At 46.4% G+C, this 20,210-nt stretch overlaps 1 protein-coding gene across 8 annotated transcripts in view; it reads right to left on the reverse strand.

Moving 5' to 3' along the window:
- Positions 1-20,210, reverse strand: part of Mical2 (microtubule associated monooxygenase, calponin and LIM domain containing 2) — a 130,031-nt gene that overhangs the window by 39,798 nt on the left and 70,023 nt on the right. For all 8 annotated transcript variants that reach the window (XR_005881159.1, XM_040756243.1, XM_040756242.1 and 5 more), the window contains 5 exons: positions 12,302-12,509; positions 8,967-9,083; positions 6,712-6,813; positions 4,672-4,827; positions 969-1,069 (listed from right to left, as the gene is read on the reverse strand). Coding sequence is in view for 7 of the 8 variants with exons in the window: in XM_040756243.1 (XP_040612177.1) it covers positions 969-1,069; positions 4,672-4,827; positions 6,712-6,813; positions 8,967-9,083; positions 12,302-12,509 (684 nt within the window). In the remaining variant the exon portion in view is untranslated. The remainder of the gene's footprint in view (positions 1-968; positions 1,070-4,671; positions 4,828-6,711; positions 6,814-8,966; positions 9,084-12,301; positions 12,510-20,210) is intronic.

Raw genomic sequence — 20,210 nt, forward strand, 5'->3', positions numbered from 1 at the left:
GAGCCTCCTGAGGTGGGTGGTAGTTACCAAACATGGGTCCTCTGGGAGAACAGCAAGTGCTCTTAACCTCTAAATCATCTCTTCTGCTCTACCTTGTTCTCTTTCTATACTTGATGATGCATGCTAGGCCTGGTGTGTGTGTGTGGCTGCAATCTCAGCTCTTGGGAGGCCGAGGCAAGAGGATGGAGAATTTGAGGACAGCCTGGGCTATACAGCAAGACATTATCTCAGAACAAAAATAATAGATAAAAACAAGAAGCAAAGCCACAGAGAGAAACCAAAGGGTCAACAGGGCAGAGCAAGTGTCCAAACAAAGATGGGGGTAAATAACCCAGAAATCTACTGCCTGCCAGACACTGTACTGAGCTTGATGTGTGTGTACACACATATACATACATGTGTGAACATTCCTCATGCATTCCCCAGTCATGTCTCAAGAACACTTTTCAGAGGACTTACAGGAGTTCTTTATTTTTATAGACATAAGACTGGGATTCATGAAAAAAATATTAATTTTGGCCACCATCCTGAGTTAGCTCATTGGAGAACTGGGTCTATGCTCATCTCTGATGGCATGAACAGTGAGTACTCTCCCATGGCAAAGGCACACAGTGTGAGGCTCCCACGTGATGGCATCTTTATGTCCCACAAGGACAAAGAGTCCCCATATCCAAATGGAAGTGACCTTCTAGAGAAGGAGTGGGACAAATGAAGAACGACATTTGTGGAAGGGAAAGATTCAGCTGATCATATTCTGGGTAAAGGTTTCTCACCACAACAGGTTTGGAACATATCTATGTGGATGATTAGTCTCACAATGCCAAAGGCAAGGAAGGTGCCTGGCAGTTTCTCTTTCCCTCCCCCCCTAGGTTCTAGCAGGACAGTATCTTCTCTCACATCTGCTGATGCTGCCAGTCCATGTTGCCTGGTGAAAGACAGATGAGATGTCACTGTCGATGGGTACGTACATTAATGATTACACCTTTGTCCAACAGGCTCTGCTTCTTGGCTGTCATGACAAAGTAGTGGGTACAGTCCTTGTAGTAAACAATGTTCTCGAGATCAATCCCTGAAAGGAGAAACATTCAGACTCAGTTTACCACCTTACTTCATTCCAGGTCTCATTATGTATGTGCAGAAGATGCATATGAGGCATATAAGATAAATAATGAAGACGTATCAGGCTGGGGAAGGTAGAAGAGAGAACCAGAAGACACCCAGATTAAAGCAGCTAGCTTTTATGATTGCACAAAGACATGTTCAAAAACAAAACAACCAAACAACATAAATAACCACAGGTGTCCTGTCTAAATTAAAGGTAGACAGAAAGTGTTATAGGAAGTACTGGATAGGACCATGGATGCTAAGCAAAAACCAACTTTGAACCTGACTGTTGCTTGAGGTTTCTTTTCCCACCAGGTCCTGGGCCCTCTCTGCCTACCATTCCTAGAATTCTCCTCATCTCCTAGACCCACCTATCTTCCTGCCTCTATTGACCAAACAGTTTTATTCATCAACCAATAAGAGAAACATACATGCAGAAGGACATCCCCCATCACCTGACTGTATGACTCAGGCCCCATGTACTGTGTGTCCCACAGAGCATGTCTACCATGTCTTCCCTTGCATGAGACAACCCAGGCCAATGGAACAACAGTTCTCTAGATCAGAGGCCTAGATTGCATCATGGTATGTGGGCATGTACATGTGCCTGTGTGTAGGCCAACAGACAATCTTGGGTATCATTTGTCAGGTACCTCCTCCTTGAGACAGGATCTTTCATTGACTCAAAGCTCAGCAACTAGACTGACCAGCTAGTAAGCCTCAGGGATGCTCCTGTCTCCACACCCTAGAGCTGGGATTATGGCATGTACCACCACACCCAACATTTTTATGTGGGTTCTGGGAATTGAATTCAGATCCTCAGTGGAACCATCTCCCCAGCCCTAGATCACATCATTTGTCCTTTCCATGGACAGCAACACATTCACACATTAGGATTCTGCACTTAAGGTCATGCTATAAGATGACCACTTAGCTCTGAGCTCTTAAAGAAATGTGGGGAGGCTCAGTCACTGCCAGCAGCTTCATATGAGAACTTAACAGAAAGTCAAATCATCGTGAATGATGAATTAGAAACTGGGGGTAGGGCTAACACCTCAAGTCTTAAGCTCACTAGGTGACTCTGATGGTCACTAGAACATGAGATCCTCTGGATTAGCTTATGTGAAGGGAAGTGATAGGTACACAGTGAGCTCAAAGCATCCACACAAGGTGTGCTGGGTAACCGTAGCAACACCCCTATTATTACAGTAAAATAGGAAATAGCCATGCATGCAGAAGGCCCCCAAGAGAATCAAAGGAAATGTATTGCTGTCACTGATGTGAGACAATGACTTACAGGGTAACAACAGCCAAGTTCAAAGGAAGCTCGTGAAAGGTTTGGAGAAACACACGCAATGTCCTGCCATAATCCCCATTTTATGGTTTGGATATTTATTTTCTTTGTTTCTAAGGGGAAGGAAGGGCTGGAAAATTAAGTATTAAATCATTCAAAGGATATAATACCCTGGAAAGGAAATATTAAAACTTGTAATAATAAATTGTGGAGGCTCAGAGGGACATAAGATGGCAAATATTGTGACCAGAAAGAAGCAGAGCCAGGCTCAGCAACTCAGCCCATTCCTAGAAGACGAACCTTATAGAAAATGATTCCATGGAAAATGGTACCTTAACAGGAAACTCATGGAAGGTGGAGATCGGAGGCCAGAGTTTTAAGTGAACTTAAAACAATGTCTTTGTGGGTCACAGGGTCTCTGTTTCAGATACAGTGGAACCAGCCATAGACAACAGGGTGAATTCATCATGCATATGACTGTGTTGTGAAATCACAGCTTGCTAAGGGACATTGAAACCTGAGCGTCCTATCATCTCAATGTACCATGAAACATGCCCCCTTTTGATCTTTTTTTCTCCCTTTGACCTTTTGAACACAGAAAACCATTCCCATCTCAGAGGCAATACCAAAGCCACATGATCATCCACAGTCCTCAGGATTGGATGCCAAGAGAAGCCACAGTCCCCCAAATCTACTATCAGGACTATATTTAAGTTGTGACACTGAATGAGAAGATAAGAAACATAGGCAATATTAAAATGTGCTAAGAAAAGGAGAAGAAAAATATGGACACTGATTAGAACTGCAGCCACGTGGCGTGAGTATGTAAGAGGCTCTGACAGAGAATGTCAGTAGACCTTGCAGACTGGGCAGTCAGAGAGTATTCATGGCATTCTTTCACTTCTTTTATAGGCAGGGTCTCCTATAGTTGAGGCCGGCCTCAAAATTACTATGTAGCTAGTACTAGCCTTGAACATCTGGTTTTTCTGCCTCTGCCTTCCAAGTGCTAGGATTACAGGCAAGTGCCACCATGCCTGGTAAGTATAGAGACCTTAGTTTAACATTATCATTGCACTGCATTTTCAAGGAACAATGTACATTTTTAGTCAGGTTATAAAGAAAGCCAATTTCTCTTTGTTTTTCCTCTACCCTTATGAGCACCTATTGTTCATTTACTGGCTATCTGGCCACATAGAATATAAGCCTTGGTTTGTTGATTTGCCTCAGGCTCTACACCCAGTATTTGACATGAAACATATATTCAAAAGATTATCTGTTAAGCTATGGAATCGATATCTTCTGTCCTCTAGGCCCATGTTAGGTGACAATTGCTACCAGAGCATGGCAGGGGCGAGGGTGAGGTGTGTGTGGGTCCTTGTCCTGTCACATAGGGAGATGAAGTTAATGTGCTGCACAGAACACCTGGAAGTCTTCAGGTTCTCCCCTCAGATTATAGGCTTCCTTCTCAGAATGTCCCCAGCATCGCATGCTGACCTTAGGCACAGGCTTCCCGACTACCCTGTGTCACAGTGCTTTATGTTGGCACCCTCTTTGAATAGGAGGGGTGGGGCTAACATTGACTTTTTACCCACAATGCTGAGCACAAGTATACAATAGACACTCAGTAAATATCCATTATCCATCAGCAAAGTGGATAATCTATTTCCACACACAACATCCAGAACATTCTCTCAAGATTTCCTCTTGTCCTTGAAGGGCCTCTGGACATTTACTGTACTGAGAGAAAGCTTTGCTCCCAGACTCCAAATCCAGCAACCACTGGAAGCTAGTGGGCCCTGTGAGTAGTTTGAAAATCTCGGAAAGGGACTGGGGAGATGGCTTAGTCAGAAAAAACGTATGCTGGGCAAATACAGAAGAATGGAATTTGCTTCCTAGAATCTATAAGTTGGGGAAAGGCCTTGTGCAGAAACAGATTCCTTGTGCTCACTGGCCATTCAACCTACACTACTTGTCAAACATTAGACCAGTGAGGCCTTTTCTCAAAAACAAAACAAAACAGAAAAATGAACAACATCTGAAGGATGAGGCTAGAGGTTGTCATATGACTACCACATGCATACGCATAAGCATATACACACAGACACTCTCCCTCTCCCTCCCTCCCTTCCTCTCTCTCTTTCCCCCTTCCTTCCCCCCCTCTATCTCTCTCTCTCTCTCTCTCTCTCTCTCACACACACACACACACACACACACACACACACACACACACACACACTGTGAATAGGGTCTGACTGAGAGAGGTGAGGTCTCACCTGTTTCTTCCTTAAGGTCCTGAAAGAACTTCTGGTTGAAGATGAAAGCCACACCACTGATCTCCTCCACCTTGGCCTCAGCTGTGCTGTTCCTGTTTATGAAGTTGGCAGTGATGGCAATGGCCAGCTTCCCTCGGAACTCCTTCCTCCTGAACCCTGCGAGAGGGAAAGGGTAGATAGGTCAGTCCTCTAGATCGAGTGGGAACTCAGACAATATTGCTGAGAACTCTCTTCATGGTGCCACACAGATGGGGTCAGGGGCTCTGGGGCAGGCAGAGGCACCAGGCTTGTTCCCACAAGAAGCATTTTGAAGTCAGTGGGGCTCTGGTTTCTGTACCGTTGAGCCATATGCGCAATTTACATATCCACAGACTGGTGGCCAAAATGATCTGTGCAGAAGGCTACTACAGAGCTCAGCCCTCTGTAGATGTCTGAGTTTGCCACTGAACAGTCTTAAGGTGCTTTGGCAATGAGGCCTTACATGATTAGCCAAGTCAAATGATTTTGTTAGCATTTTAAGTGGAAAAGAAAAGCTTTTGAAAAAATAAGGTAAGACAAAACTCATAGTACAGGTATGGCAAAACATTTTCTTTATATCTTTATTGTGATGGGTCCTACTGCATTGCCATCTCCCTGCCACATATGCATGGTGAAGTCCTAACCCTGGGTGTCTCCATATGTGACCTTTTTGGAGATGGGATCACTATAGATGTGCGTAGTTAAGATGGGTCTACTGGAGTAGAATGGGTCCTGTACTATAACATGCCTGATGTCTTTATCCACAGGGAAATTTGGACACATATACACACTGAGGGAGAAGCTTCCTAAAGATGAAGGCAGAGGGGTGGTGCTTCTGAAAGCAACACCGAGGTCTAGCAAAGGAAACCAGTACACTGGTTCCCATTGTCTGGTGCCTAGGATGTGTGCTGGCTGGTTTACGTCTTAATATAAACCTAGACATTCCTGGGAAGAGGGGCTCCCAAGTGATGAATAGCCTGAGGGTAAATCTGTGATGGCATTTTCTTGATTAGTGATTGATGTGGGAGGGTTCAACTTATAGCAGGCTGAGCATATTCCCTAGGCTCTCAAGTATTCTGACCCATATTTTACCCAGAACGCCAGAGCAATCCCACAAATCATACATGTATTCACACTGGCAGCCTTGTCAGGTATTGCTGTGAGAAGATAGGGGTGAAGGCAGGGTGCATACAGGCAGGGTAGAGTGTGGGGCGGATAGCAGACAGGGGAGGCCTGAGCTGGAGGACCACACATTCACAATTTTCTGAGATCAGACCTATTTCAGTAAGTGCATCCTGTCCTCAGAGAATGAGTTTTCCCAGCCACACAACCCTTTCAGTATTAGTGAGTATGTGAAACCTGCCTCCTGGAGTCACAGAAGCATGGAATCCTGACAGTTTGCCTAGCTGCCTGGCAGTGGATGTGCTTAAGAATTATGAAGAAAGAGGGCCTCTCTGTTGATTGGTAGAGTGCTTGAGCATGAATGGATGCCTTTAAAATCTTGAGATGTTTGCCTTAGATGGAGTGAGAGGAGAGTGCACCTTGGCTAACACATGACAGGTGCTCAGTGAGTCTGTGTTGACTTTTCCCACAGGACTCACATTTCAGAAACATTTTCACAGATAAACCCGCCCCACCTCTTGTCCCCATGCTCTGAGAGGGTTCCGCTCTCCATATTCTTTTTTTTTTTTTTTTTTTTTTTTTTTTTTTGGTTTTTACGAGACAGGGTTTCTCTGTATTGTTTTGGAGGCTGTCTGTCCAGCCTGGCCTCGAACTCATGGAGATCCACCTGCCTCTGCCTCCCGAGTGCTGGGATTAAAGGCGTGTGCTGCCACCACCACCACCCGGCACTATCCATATTCTTTTTGGGGGAAAGTGGGATGGCTGTCCTCACACACTCAGCCTCAGGACGGACAGAACAACTTGCCCTCTACTCTTAGCTGAAGCAGCTGCCATCTTGATCATCTTTCTCTGGTTCCCTTCATTATCTCTCAGCTCTAGCCCCAAAAGAAGAGTCCTTACCTTCCAGCGTGTTCCTATGGCCGTCAGCACCAACGATGACGTCAAACTCAAAGTCAGACAGGGCGTGGTCTGCAGGGAGGAATTCTGCCCGCCAGCCGACTTCTACCAGGGCAGAGAGACCATTAGATGATCAGACAGAGGCAGGCTGAGAAAGTGATCCCACCCCTCCCCGTTGGCCATGAGAAAAAGATAATGACCCCGTGGAGCCTCCCCAAGAAAGGCCCAGGCGTCAGGCATATCCAACCTTTTGACACTGTGACACAGTACTGTCATCTACAAAGTTTATGGTTGAGAACTGTGCAATTGAGGCTCTTTTAATGGCAAAACTACCTCTCATGACATTTGAATAAGCTTACTATTTCATATTTGGCCACATTCATAGCTATCTTGAGTGGCATATGGTTCCCATGCTGCAGGCTGTGCATACCTGGGCAGTCCATATCCGGGTTCTCTCTGATAACCTCAGGTTTTGTGTCAGTGCAACCCAGAACAAAGCAAAGAGGCGCTGCCAAATCCACACGTGGTCTGGCTGAACTTCGCTAGGATGCTAACAATCCCCAAACTGACTTCCTTGCTCCTGTCTAGATCTTATCAGATTCACCCCTATTTGTCCCATATTCAATGACTCCTTGTTGTCAAGCAGATCCCAGGGGATGTGGGAGATGTCAGGGAGCTACTTTGCATTTCTGCTTCTTGCTCCAATGGTTTGCTGCTTACAGAAGCACACTCTCAGGGCAAGCCTGGCTGGGTCCTTGGAATTAGGACCGACTATCCAGCAGAGATGTTCCAGCAGGAGCACAGTCTCTGAATGTCCCAAATGATAGTGCCTTGTTCAAAAAAGCAAGGAAATCCTCCCTGAGTTATATACTGGGCTGAGGCCAGGAAAAGTCAGGGGTGTAACCCCCCCCCACGGGAAACAGTAAAGTCTCCGATACATGCTGCCTCAAAACTCAGCATGTCTAAGGCAGGAGGCAATTCTAACAGCAAGATATGAAACCTTGATAGACAAACTCCATGACTATGATGTGTGAAAGAGATCAGAATTTGATTTCCCTTTCTTCTGTTTTTTTTTTTCCCTTTAAGGTTCTCAGTATGTAACTCAGGCTGGCCTTGAACACACAACCATCTTGCCTCAGTGCTAGGATTACAGGTACACACCACCTGTTCAGCTAAAGTATCAGAATGTAAATATTTATAATAATGAAGAATACCATCAAGAACCTGCATAGATGGAGGCATTTTATAAGTTAAAATTCAATACAATTAAAAATACATTTTATAAGTTAAAACTCAATACAATTAAAAATACTGATGGGCATGATGGCACACCTCTAATACATGTAATCCCAGGATTCAGAAAGAAGTTCCAGGGTCATCCTTGGCAACATAGCAAGTTTGAGGCCAGTTTGGGCTACATAAGACTATCTCAGGAATAGTATATATGCTGTGGCGGTTTGAATGAAAATGGCCCCCATAGGCCTGTTGGGAGTAGCACTATTGGGGGGTATGGCCTTGTTGGAGGAGGTGTGTCACTGCAGTTGGCTTTGAGGTTTCAGAAGCTCAAGCCAGGCCCAGTGACTCTCTTTTCCAGTCGTCTGCTGATCCAGAGGTAGCACTCTCAGCTCCCTCTCCAGCACCATGTCTGCCTGCATGCTGCCATGCTTCCCACCACGACAATATTAAACCTCTTAATGTAAGTCAGCCCCAATGAAATGTTTTCCTTGATAACAGCTGTTCTGGCCATGGTGTCTCTTCACCTCAACAAAATCCTAACTGAGACATATGCATTCCAAGAAATATCTAGAACCTTTGTTTTACAACTGTTCTAGAAGTCTGTTTCTTTACTGTATTTTAAAATATTTTGAGGGCACAGCGGGCACATCTACCTATCTGTGTGTAACTGACACACATCCTGAAGCTTGTGTGAACTTTATTAAGCTAGCTACCAGATCTGCCTTCTTCCTACCACTGGCTGGATGTCATCTGTCAAAGTTGCATCTTCCTGGGGTCTGAGTAACCAAATTATAGGCTTCAGGGCATAATAGTAATTCCACAATCACCCCACCCTTGTTGGGAGCTGAAGAATAAGCCCAAAGCCACAGAAATGGTCAAAAAAGGTAAAGTATTTGTCAGTGGAAGTATGCCAAACAGCTCCCAGCAAAAATAACTTGCAGAGATAGCCTCTGAAAGCTACCAGCACAGCTTCCCACTTGGAATATCTGCCTTCAGGGCAGAGAGGGAGAATTATACTGTACTTTGATTTTCTTGGTCTTCAGGAGGCTCTAGAACCCTCACAAATTCCACATTGACATGGATTTCCACTCCCAGCATCAGGGCCACCTTGAACAGAATGAGCTGTAGTTGACGGATACCTGTCAGGAAGGAAGGGAAGGGAGAAACGATGGTCAGGAGGGACACTTGTCAGTGCTGTGCAGGCGTGGCTCAGTGAGCCCAGAACACAGCACCACACCAGCTGAGTTTATATGGGGCACCCCAAGGCTTTTCATCCACCCCACACAGTGGCCTTTTGGGATCCTCCTAATTTTCATTTAATAGAGTAGATACTGAGACATGATAATGCCAAGTGACTGCTCAGGGCCACACAGAAGCAAAAGGCAGACTAGACCCAGCTCAGTCTGACCCGACAGCCCTGCTCTAGCTGTACCAGGCTGTTCTAATCAGGAAGATCTGTCTTTCCTACATCTTTGCTGAGCTGGACTCCGGCCCTGATGAGATAAAGATAGAGAGATGAGGAGACAGTGAGAATCAAGAGCCACAAAGAAAGTCAGAGATCAAATGACTCATTGGATGAGGCCTATGCCTGAAGCTCCTCCCTCTCCAATGGTAAGGGGTAAGTAAGGTATGAAATTCTCTCCACCACTGGGCTCAATGCTCTCCACTTTTTACCATTTCAAATGCCTTCAGTGAGTGCAACCTCTGCTGTTCCCCACTGCTTGGCACAAATGGGCATCCCTCCAACTATTTCTGCACAGTGAGAAGTTGTAAACTTGACGCTGTGGGCTTCTCTGTATTGAGTGGGCTTAGCTCATTTAATATTCACTGAGCACCTGCAATGTGTCAGGTGCCATCTTAAGTCACAGGAAGATGGGTGCATGCTCTTTACTGGAGGGAGCAGATGAACAGAACAATGGGGTCTGGGTTAGGGCTGCAAGAGAGGAGCAATTGGGAGCATCACAGCCCCTGGACAGACTGAGGACAATGAGGGCACATGTGGCCAGGGCACCCGGGTGCCAGGAAGCTGTTGGGTAAAAATCTCTTTAGTGTGGCGACTGACAGAGGAAGTAGACAACCATGGGGGGAGTATGAGAGGATAGACAGTCTTCCCTTCCTCTTCTAGAACAAATCCTTTGCATTCAAACAATAATGGGGCCCCTATAGAAGGTGGGGCCCAGGGTGAGGAGCAGGAAGACTGGTGATGAGGGGAGAGAGGAGGAAGAGAGAAATCCCAGGGGGAGCAGAGTTGAAGGAGGGCTAGCTCTGCCTCTGTCCTGGGGGTGCTAAGAAGATGAGTGTGTGAAGGGTTGGTCAATGGCCTCTCTCTGTCAGACACAGCAATGGATCACTGCTGAGAACCTAGGGCTGGAAGAAGAATGCTAACCCAGGACATAAAGAGAAGTGCTGAGCAATGGTGAACCTGAGGATGCAGCTGCAGCTGAAGCTGGAGACTGCCCATGTTCTGAACAGAGGCCAGACAGGCTCCAGGGTCCAGGCCACAATCTGCTAAAGAGACAGTCCTTCCAGGGGAGGCTTGGCCACAGCTCATTGTGTCAAGGTTCCTGGCTTCCGGTACACAATAGGTGCTCTGTAAGTCCCCAGCTCCATTATCACAGGACTTGGTGATGCCATGTCTTCCCCGAACTGTGCTCAAAGCCTTCACTCCACGTTCTAACTAGCAGGCCTTCTTCTCTGGGTGGGTCAGAGCATCCCGCCAGCTCATGCTGTGGCTTTCTGGGCAAATACCAATTTCTTTCCATTGGACTCTTGGAATTTTCTCATCCCAAAGTGGGAATAAACTCTCCAGCTGCTGCTGGTAAATTCTTTTGTGTCTGAATAAATTACACCCTTAGTAGCTGATAATTCTCTCCAGCCCCACCCACACCCCACTCACTTTTTTCATCAACTCTGGTCTCATATGGACATGGCTCTTTGGGATCCCCTCTCACCCATTCCCATGGAAAAGTATAAGGTTGTTAGGTTTGAGGACCACACATGGCACCATGCTTACTCTATGCCACCAAACACAAAGCCCTTCAGTATTCCCTACACAGCAGATGTGGTGCTAGTATGTTACAAACTTGACCCCATATAACGTTAGCAATTCTCAGAGACAACATTAATCCTGTTTTATAGGAGATAAAACTGAGGCCTGAGGAAGGTAAGACATTTTATCTAAGTAAGAAAGAAATAAAAGAAACATGTTTGGTATTTAATTCACCTGACACCATGTGACCTGCCTGACTTCCATGCTCCACTGTCACATAGATGATGGCTAGGGACCCCTTCCCTGCAAAGCTCCGAAGAGGAGGTGTGCTGTCTTTCCAAAGCTAGCATGTGCAGGTCTTGCCTCAAGATTTCACGATGACCCATGGCAGAGCAAGAGCCATGCTCCACACAGGCATTCAGAGATTGCCCAGCATCTGGTGTATATCCTCAACTTCCCATCCCAGCCTCACTATGCTGCTTCTCCTGTCAAAGCTCTAAGGAGCACTGGATTCCACATCCAGTTACGTCACTCCTCTAATCTGCCACCAGCCAGCTCCCTAGGACAAGCAGCACAATGTCCAAAGGCCTCTGCACAGGAGGTCCCAACCATCTGGCCGTTAGGGTTTTGTGAGCTGCTGGCGATGTGACTCACTCTATTAGAATGCATTTTATTACTGACAGGCTCTTAGTGTACTCACGGAGCATATAGACTCTGAGCTTTGTGTTTCATTCATCCACTCAACAGATGTTTAATATTCATCTATTATGTGTCAAGCACTTAGGCCCTGGTGACAGGTATTTTGGCAAGCAGTATGTGCCGGAGTCTTTGACCAATGGGACATAGCACAGAGCCCAGAATAAGCCACAAAGCAGACTGCCACGGTCAAAATGTGAAATGTCCTCACTGGTGCATGTGTTTTGACATTTGAGCCCATCCAGTGCTCCTGTGTTAGGAGACTGGAGGACCTTTAGAGGATGTGACCTAGTTGGAAGAAGTGGGGCACTGGGGGAAAGGGGAGCTTGAAGTTTATAGCCCAGTCTTTCGGCTGGGCCTCTCTTCATATCTGAATCTGCCCAGATACGAGCTAGCAGCCATGAGGTTGCTTGCCTTTGTGACTTCCTTGCCACAATAGGCTGTGTCCCTTCACACCATGAGCCCAAATAAACCTCTCCTCAAGCTGACTCCTAGGAAGCATTTGATCACAGGCAAAGCAAAGTAACTAAGGCATAGTCCTTCAGGTAACATCTGTTAGTCAGGTGTATGAGTCCTCAGAGGAACTCCTAGATGTGACAAGATGGGCCCACCTACAGCGAGACCTTCATGACATGGGCCTTCATGAAGTACTCCACCCCAATCCCCACTCACTGATGTGGTCGATGGAGCCAGCGCAGAATTTCCCATAGAACTTCTTGGCTCCTAGACCCCGCAGGTCATGGATGGTAAAGGGCCAGAGGTGCAGCACATTGTTCCGGGAGAAGGTGTCCCTCTTTTCCACGACAACCACTTTGGCTCCCAGGTAGGCAAGTTCAATGGCAGTGCGCAAGCCACATGGTCCTCCTCCTACGATGAGGCACTGTGGAGGGAAAGGAGACACTTAGCAACCTTGAGTATGCAGGCAATGCTGTCACCGAGGTGCCACCTCACCAGCCACAGCATACTGGGCACCTGCTAGGGCCTATCATTCATCCACCCAGTGTATGTTCCCCGATCAAGCCCTGGGAGTACACACACAAAGGGATTTTTGGAGAAGGTACTGTAAGATACGTGGGAGGTTCTGAGTGAGGCTGGACCAGATCTGATCCCAGCCTTGCCACACCACTTCAGTTTCCTTTCCTATGAACAGGGTCTGTGAAGTGCTGCTCTTCTTCAGAAGGCTCTTGTCAACAGGATCACCTTTGGGAAGTATATAGGGCTAGGGAAGTGGTTCAGCTGTATGGCGCTAGCCTAGCATGTGCAAGGCCCTGGGCTACGTATCCCAGCACCACTAAATAAGTGCATAGTAAAAGAAGAAAGTGCTTCTGAGTTGTGAAAGCATGTGCGACATCATCGTGACCGAAGAACGCTAGTCAAAAATTCCTTAGGACAAAGAGCCAAACCACAAGAGAAAATATTGACAAACTGGACTTCATCAAAATGAAAAACTTTGGTGCTGAGGCTGGAGAGATGGATCGGTGACTAAGAGCATTCTCTGTTCTTCTAGAAACCCCGAGTTCCATTCTCAGCACCCATGTTGTGTGGCTCACAACCACCTGTAATTCCAGCTCAGAGGATCTGACATCCCCTTCTGGCCCATCATGAACCTGCACACAGATTTACCCCACACACAAATAAAAATGTATCTTAAAACTGATATTTCAAAAGGTATTATTGCCAAAGAAGTGAAAGAAGACATGGTAGCATATGCCTGTGAGCCCAGGCCAGCCTGTCTCACCCCCACCCCATTCCCCAACCTGGCAAAGGAAAGGAAAAAAGGGGAAAAGACAGCCCCATTGATAGAAGAAAAGATTTGCAAACCACATAACTGGTAAGTTCTGATATCGTACTTGTATCTTAAAATGCATAAAAATTTGACAGCTTAAAATGAAATTACCCAAGTAAACCCCAGAGAAAGAATTTAGATAGCTTTTTTTTCAGGTAAAGGTATGCAAAGATTCAGAAAGCAGATAAAAAGATCCCTAAGAGAAATGCAAAAAATAAGCCATGGTGAGTGGTCATTTCCTCATCACTAGCAGAGGCTTGAATTTTATAGGGGGCATGTGAATCAAGAGCTGGAAATAATCGATTTGCACATCTTGCTAGTGCAAATGATTTCAAGCAGTCTGGTATAGCAATTCCTTTATCAGTTAAACACAGGAGTACCATACTAGCCAGCCACCCCACTCCTAGGTGCATATATATGCAAGAGAATCAAAGCCATCTCCATGCATTCTGTGTTTTGTATTATCTACAGTGGATGCCCATTAAGCAACAGTCTCAGTTGCAAGGGCAGCAGACTGAGGGAATTCTGTTCCTTCAGGACCCACTCTTTCAAAGCTACTAAGGGAAACTATCTAAATCTAAAGGATTCACAATTCAAGGTTTGAGGTGAATACTGCTTGCTCAGAGAGGCTGAATAGCAGACAGCTAACCTTCTCCCTTTGCTGACATCTTCCCAGCAACCCCTGCTACACATGGTTCCTCCTTACCACTTCCCGCCAGCTACTTGCTGACTCAGCCTTCTGCTTGCAGGCTAATTTTATTTAATCAAACACATCTTAGAAATATTAATAAAAGCAGTAGGGGAAAATGCAACACACTTTAAAATAATATTCCCCAACATCCATGAATCAAGGGAAGGATTACTCACATCAGCCCCAAACTGTAACAACTCGTGAGCCTATGAATTGATAAGATGGGATATATGTGTGATATCAAGGGTACATATATGTGCTTGCATGTATGGGTGCAGGTACACATGAGTGGAGGCCCAAGGTCTACCTTCATTCATTGCTCCCCACCTATTAAAGTGACCCTAGGGCTTGCTGATCCAGGATAGTCTAGTTAGCCATCTTGCTTTTGCTCTGAGGATCCCTGATATCTGCCTTCTAAACACTGGAATTGCAGGTAGGCTGCCACGCCCAGCTGGTGTTGGTTTGGGGATCTGAACTCTAGAACAGGTAATCTGTATACACAGAAAGATTTGTGAGATAAGGTTAAAGGGAACTGAGGGTTGAGAAGTGAATGCTACTGGATATATGGTTTCCTTTTGGAATGCTCTGGAATTAGGCAGTAGTGATAGTTACACCCTTTAGTAGGATGAGTCTAATAGTATGTTGATTATATTACATAAAATAAAATAGTGAGACCCTATCTAAAAGAAGAACAAACTGATGATGACTCAGCAGTTAAGAGCATTGGCTACTCTTTCAGAGGACTCAAGTTCAATTTTCAGCACCCACATGATGACTCCCAATCACTTATCACTCTAGTTCTAGGGCACTGTACACATGTGATACGCATACATACACAGATACCCAAACATACATGTAAAATAAGTATTAAACAATAAAAACTTCAGGCCCAGTGGTACATGTTTATAATCTCAGGACCCAGATAGGAGAATTCTATCCTAGGTAACATTCAACAAACAAGACTCGCATGAGAAGAAGGCAGCAATTAGAAAAAAGGATGACACACACTGGTATGACTGTTGGATTTTTTCTTTTTTTACAAATTAAAAAATTTTATTATACATATAAGTGTTTTGCCTATAGATACGTCTATGCCTCAGGTACACCCCTAGCACCCACAGAGACCAGGAGAGGGCACCAGAGCCCCTGGAACTGGAGTTATAGGTGGTTGCAAGGCACCATGTGGATGCTGGGAATTGAACCTGGATCCTCCAAAAGAGCAGCCAGTGCTCCTAATCACTGAGCCATCTCCCCAGCCCTGAATGTTGGAGTCTTACTACTGAAAACTAGTGCCCTGTATCTAGAGACTCTCAGGCTATGATGTAAATTTGTACTTTGTGTAAAGAGAAGCTTTTTCCTTGCTAGCCGCTTTGGTTTATCACTAGCCAGTTGCCTGGGCTCTGCCGTGTTATAGTCCCCAAATAACACACAAGACGCTGTATTAATTATGAAGCTGTTGGCCTTGCTTGTTTCTTACTGGCTAGCTCTGACTTAAGTAATTACCCCATAATTGTTAATCTTAATTATTTCTCTTACCGGAGAATAGTTCCGGGCTTCCTACCCCATGGCATTACATCTCGACTCTCTGTGTTTCTCCTTCCCAGAGTCCTTCTGGACTCCTAGTCCCACCTATCTAGATTCCTGTTGGCCAGCAGTGCTTTATTGACAAATGCACAGGATTTCCCCCCAACAACTTTGAAATAATGAACCAGAATGTTGTGTGGTTCATTCTACTTCATGCTCAGAGAGGGAAGAGCTAATTCAGGCTGGTAGAATGCAAGGGACTTCAGAGGAGGGGCTCCCAGTGTTATCATTGTCACAGTCGCCCACAACTGTGAAGCACTCAATCACATTCATGTGTTCCACTTCTCAAACTCTAGAACGTTCATTCTGACTGTCTCCCAAATGTGGAAAGCAGGGCACAAAGCCACAAGGTACCTAAGTTGTCCATGGGTGTCAGATTTAAAGAGGCAGAGCCATGATCTAAACCCAGTGGTCTTGCTCCCAAGCCTCGCACACAGTCCTGCTTCTGACTTGATGGAAATAAAAAGAAACCCAAACATCTCAGCTGATGGAGCCCAATCAGAGAGAAAGAGGGGTGGACGAGGAGAAAAGAGGAGAGTAGTCGGCACCTAGATGCTGAAGGTCTTAAATGTATTGGTCTTGTTGGCACTGGGGCCGTGGGTGAAGAAAACACAGACAGAACTTTGTACAAGTCACTGCATGTTGAAGACCATGTTCTTCTCCAGAGAGGACAGTCTGTTAGGACAGAAGAGGGGACACATGGTGATGTAGATAGGCACATTGACACCTAATTGTCTGCAATGCTGTATAAAACCTGAAAGCTTGGCAGCAGTCCAGCAGTGGCAGGAGTTCCTAGGTGAGGGTGGTGTGTGGGGTGTATGTGAAGAGCTGAGGCTGTTCAGCAAATCATCAGAGGGACCCTCACCCACTTCTCACTCACTGACGGATGCTGAAGAGACATCTGGAAACTTCCCCTACTTGGGATTAAATGTTATCTTAAAAACACTTCCCTCTTCCTGAGCAAATGTTCCATCCTCTAGCTGTCACTCCCCTAGGCCGCCAGGGTCCTGGAGGGAAAGTGTGATCAAGCATATCAGAGGCTCCCACACAACAATCAGTGTAGTTTACTGGCTGGAACCTTCCAGAGAGTTTGTAGACACCCAATTAGAGGAAATGAAGTCACTGCCGAGATTTGACTCACCCCCAGAGACTTTGGAGAGTGCGTGGGGGTGGGGCCCTGGCTTCCTCTCTGGACAGAGATGCCTGGAGAAAAGCAGCTTCCTCAGCCCAGAACTACATGTTATCTCACCCTCCATGCAGCTTCTTGTTCTACATAGCCAGACAATGACGGTCACTGCAGAACCTGCTCCAAACCCCAGGCTTGTGAGGTTTGCTTTGGGTGAAGTCTTCAGAGTTACTGCATTTTTCCTGTTGGTGAGCTCTGTCACTACATGGCCAGCACTAGGCCAGTTGGAGGATGTAGGGTGAATAAGGGCAGGAAGAGGAGAGAGAGAGGCCTCCTGTAGTTTTCGTTCACCATGCCTAACCCATCTCTACTGCCTAGACAAGACAGGAAGCATCTCCAGCCAGGGACTGTTGTACCTAGAGTGTACAAACATTAGCCAGGACTCATGTCCAGTCTTCTTGGCAGCACCTGGATTCCTGCCAGCGAATGCTTGGCTTTCCTATTATCCTAGGCTCTGTTACATATTTTAGGCCCGGAATCTCAGAGATGCCAATCATACCAAACATTTAATCAAAGTAAATGCCAATGGCCTTAGTTATGTCAAGGGAGAAAATCTTAGCTGGCACAAGGGCCTGTTGGCTGGGGTGGTAGGGGCAGGACAGTTCCCCTTGGAATGTGTTAGTTACGATCAGAATGGGGATCTTGACAAGGGGCCAGACTCTATGCAGCCATGTGTCTGGGGAGAGGAGCAGCACAGACTTCTTGTGATGCCCATGGTCAGTGGATGCTCTGCATATCAGGTGTGGCCCAACAGACTGAACAGAGGCAAAGGACCCTTCTCTTTCCACAGACACAGCCAGCAATTGCCACTTAGAGTTGACTTTCAATAAATAGAACCTTCGGCTAAAACTAAGCTTCAGTCAGTGATTACTACACAAGCATGAGAACCTATGTTTCAGTCCCAGAATCCGAGAGAGAGGGGGGGGAGAGGGGGAGATGGAGAGGGGGAGAGGGAGATGGAGAGGGGAAGAGGGAGAGAGAGGGAAGGAGAAGAGAGGGAGAGTGGGATATGGAGACAGAGAAGGGGAGGGAGAGGGAGAGAGGGAGAAGGAGAGGGAGAGCTGTGTTTGGTGGCACACAGCTGTGGAGAGGTAGAGAGGTAGAGACAGGTGGATCTCTGGGGCTCACTGACTAGTCAGCCTGGTTAAAATGCTGAGTTTCAGGCAATGAGAGACCATATCTCAGAAGACAGGGTAAAGATCTCCTGAAGAGTGAGTGATTCTCAAAGCTATCCTCTGGCCATACACACACATGAGCAAACATGTGCACCTACCACACACCCACGAAAACACACACAGAGAGAGAGAGAGAGAGAGAGAAAAGAGAGAGAGAGAGAGAGAGAGAGAGAGAGAGAGTCCAAAGGCCTCCCCCGAGTTCCTAGATTAGATTGCACACTCTTCCTATACTCCTGTTAGCTCAGTTCTTGCTGTTGCCCCAGAACAAGCTCTCATGTTATCATTGGCTGGGCCTCAACACTGCCCCATCCTGTGTTATCTATGTGCCTGGAGCTCATCTACTGCCTGGTACGCACAGGAGGTTCAACACATTGCTGATGGATGAATGAACTTCCCACCCACTCCCCACCAACACAGTCCTGGCTTTCTGACCATGAGAGGGATGTTGGGTGCATGCCAGCCAGGGTTAATGTTTGTAGATTCCCACCCAGACAGAAGGAGTCGGGGTCTGCCAAGGCCACCTACATCATGAACGCCAGTATTATCTTTGCACTTGGGTGAAGTGAATTATTGCTCATTGGGGAGCAGGCAGATCCACCACCAGCAGGAAGTCCACTGTAAAGATAAGCTTGGCAGAGTTCGGACCTGCACATTCTCAACAAGAGGCAAACATACTGCATGGAAAAAACAGACTGTTTATCAAGGAGCTGGAGTGGGACAATAGCTATTGTACCCAGCCAGGACAGAATGCTAGGCAGGGTTGTGGGGACTCACATAGAACTCTCGCTGCACTTCGGAGGGACCCTGAAAGCATGACTCTTTTAAATTTTTGTTTTTTAAAAATTTTTTATGTACATGAGTGTTTTGCCTGCAAGTGCCTGTGAAGGCCAGAAGGTGTTGGATCTTTTGGAACTGGAGTTATAGACAACTGTGGCCTGCTATGTGCGTACTGGGGACTGAACCCAGGTCCTCTGTGAGAGCAGCCAGTGTTCTTGCCCACTAAACCACCTCTCCAACTCTTTTTTTCATGTGTTTGTGTGGTATGCACGGGTGTAAATGTGTGTTCACATGTATAGATGTAGGCACATATGTGTGTACATGTGTGTGTGTGCGTGTGGTATGCATGGGTATGTGTTTTCACATGTGTAGGTGTAGATACATATGTGTGCACATTTGTATATGTGTTATGCATGGGTGTATATGTGTGTTCACATGTGTAGATGTAGGCACATATGTGCACATGTGTGCGTGCGTGTGTGCGTGCGTGCGTGCGTGTGTGTGTGTGTGTGTGTGTGTGTGTGTGCTTGAAGTTGACTACTGAAGTCAATCACTTTCCATGTTATTCAAGTGAGCACAGAACTCACAGATACAGGCTAGTCTACCTAGCCAGCTTGCTCCTGGTCTGGAGTCCCACCCCCGCCTCTGCACCCAGTTTATAGGTGGGCTACTGCACCTGGCCAGCACTTAGGTGGGTTCTGAAGATCTGAGCTTCAGTTCTCACACTTGCATGGCAAGTATTTCATACACTGAGTCATCTCCCCAACCCAATTACCCAATTCTTGATGGCGCAGTGCATCTTCTAACTATATCTCCTCTTAGTCCATGAATAACTGTGGGCTCTGGGACCCGGCATAGAATGTGCAAGGACCGGGGCTAGTCCAGGGCTCAACAGTCTGCAGTCTTTGTTTCTGCCTCAGCTTCTGTCATCCTTTCCCCTTGGGTGCAATGTAGGCCAAGGCTATGGCGAGGTACTGTGCAGCACGGGAAATAGCCAGCAGACAGGAGGGGTCTGCTATTCATTGTCTACTGACCTGCCCTGGCCCTCAACTGAAACGAGGTTTGAACACCTCACATGCATGCTGACAGCACCTCTGCTTGCAGGCCACCACCCTAACCACTTCTTGTACCTCATCTTTGTAACTGCCCTTTGAGAGTGTTAGCATCACGCCTACCTTAGAAATGGCATAGAAAAGTTAAACACACCCTGGAGAGATGGCTCAGCAAGTAAGAGCACTTGCTGTGCACACATAAGGATCTGAGTTCAAATCCTCAGAAGCCATGTTAAAAAAAAAACAGAAGGCTTGGTGTAGCTATGCACACACCTGTGACCCTGTGCTCCCCAGTTGGGAGCAGAGACAGGAGGGTCACTGGAGCCTGCT

The sequence above is a fragment of the Mesocricetus auratus genome, unplaced genomic scaffold, assembly GCF_017639785.1.
Source record: "Mesocricetus auratus isolate SY011 unplaced genomic scaffold, BCM_Maur_2.0 Super-Scaffold_4256, whole genome shotgun sequence".
NCBI classification, from domain to species: Eukaryota; Metazoa; Chordata; class Mammalia; order Rodentia; family Cricetidae; genus Mesocricetus; species Mesocricetus auratus.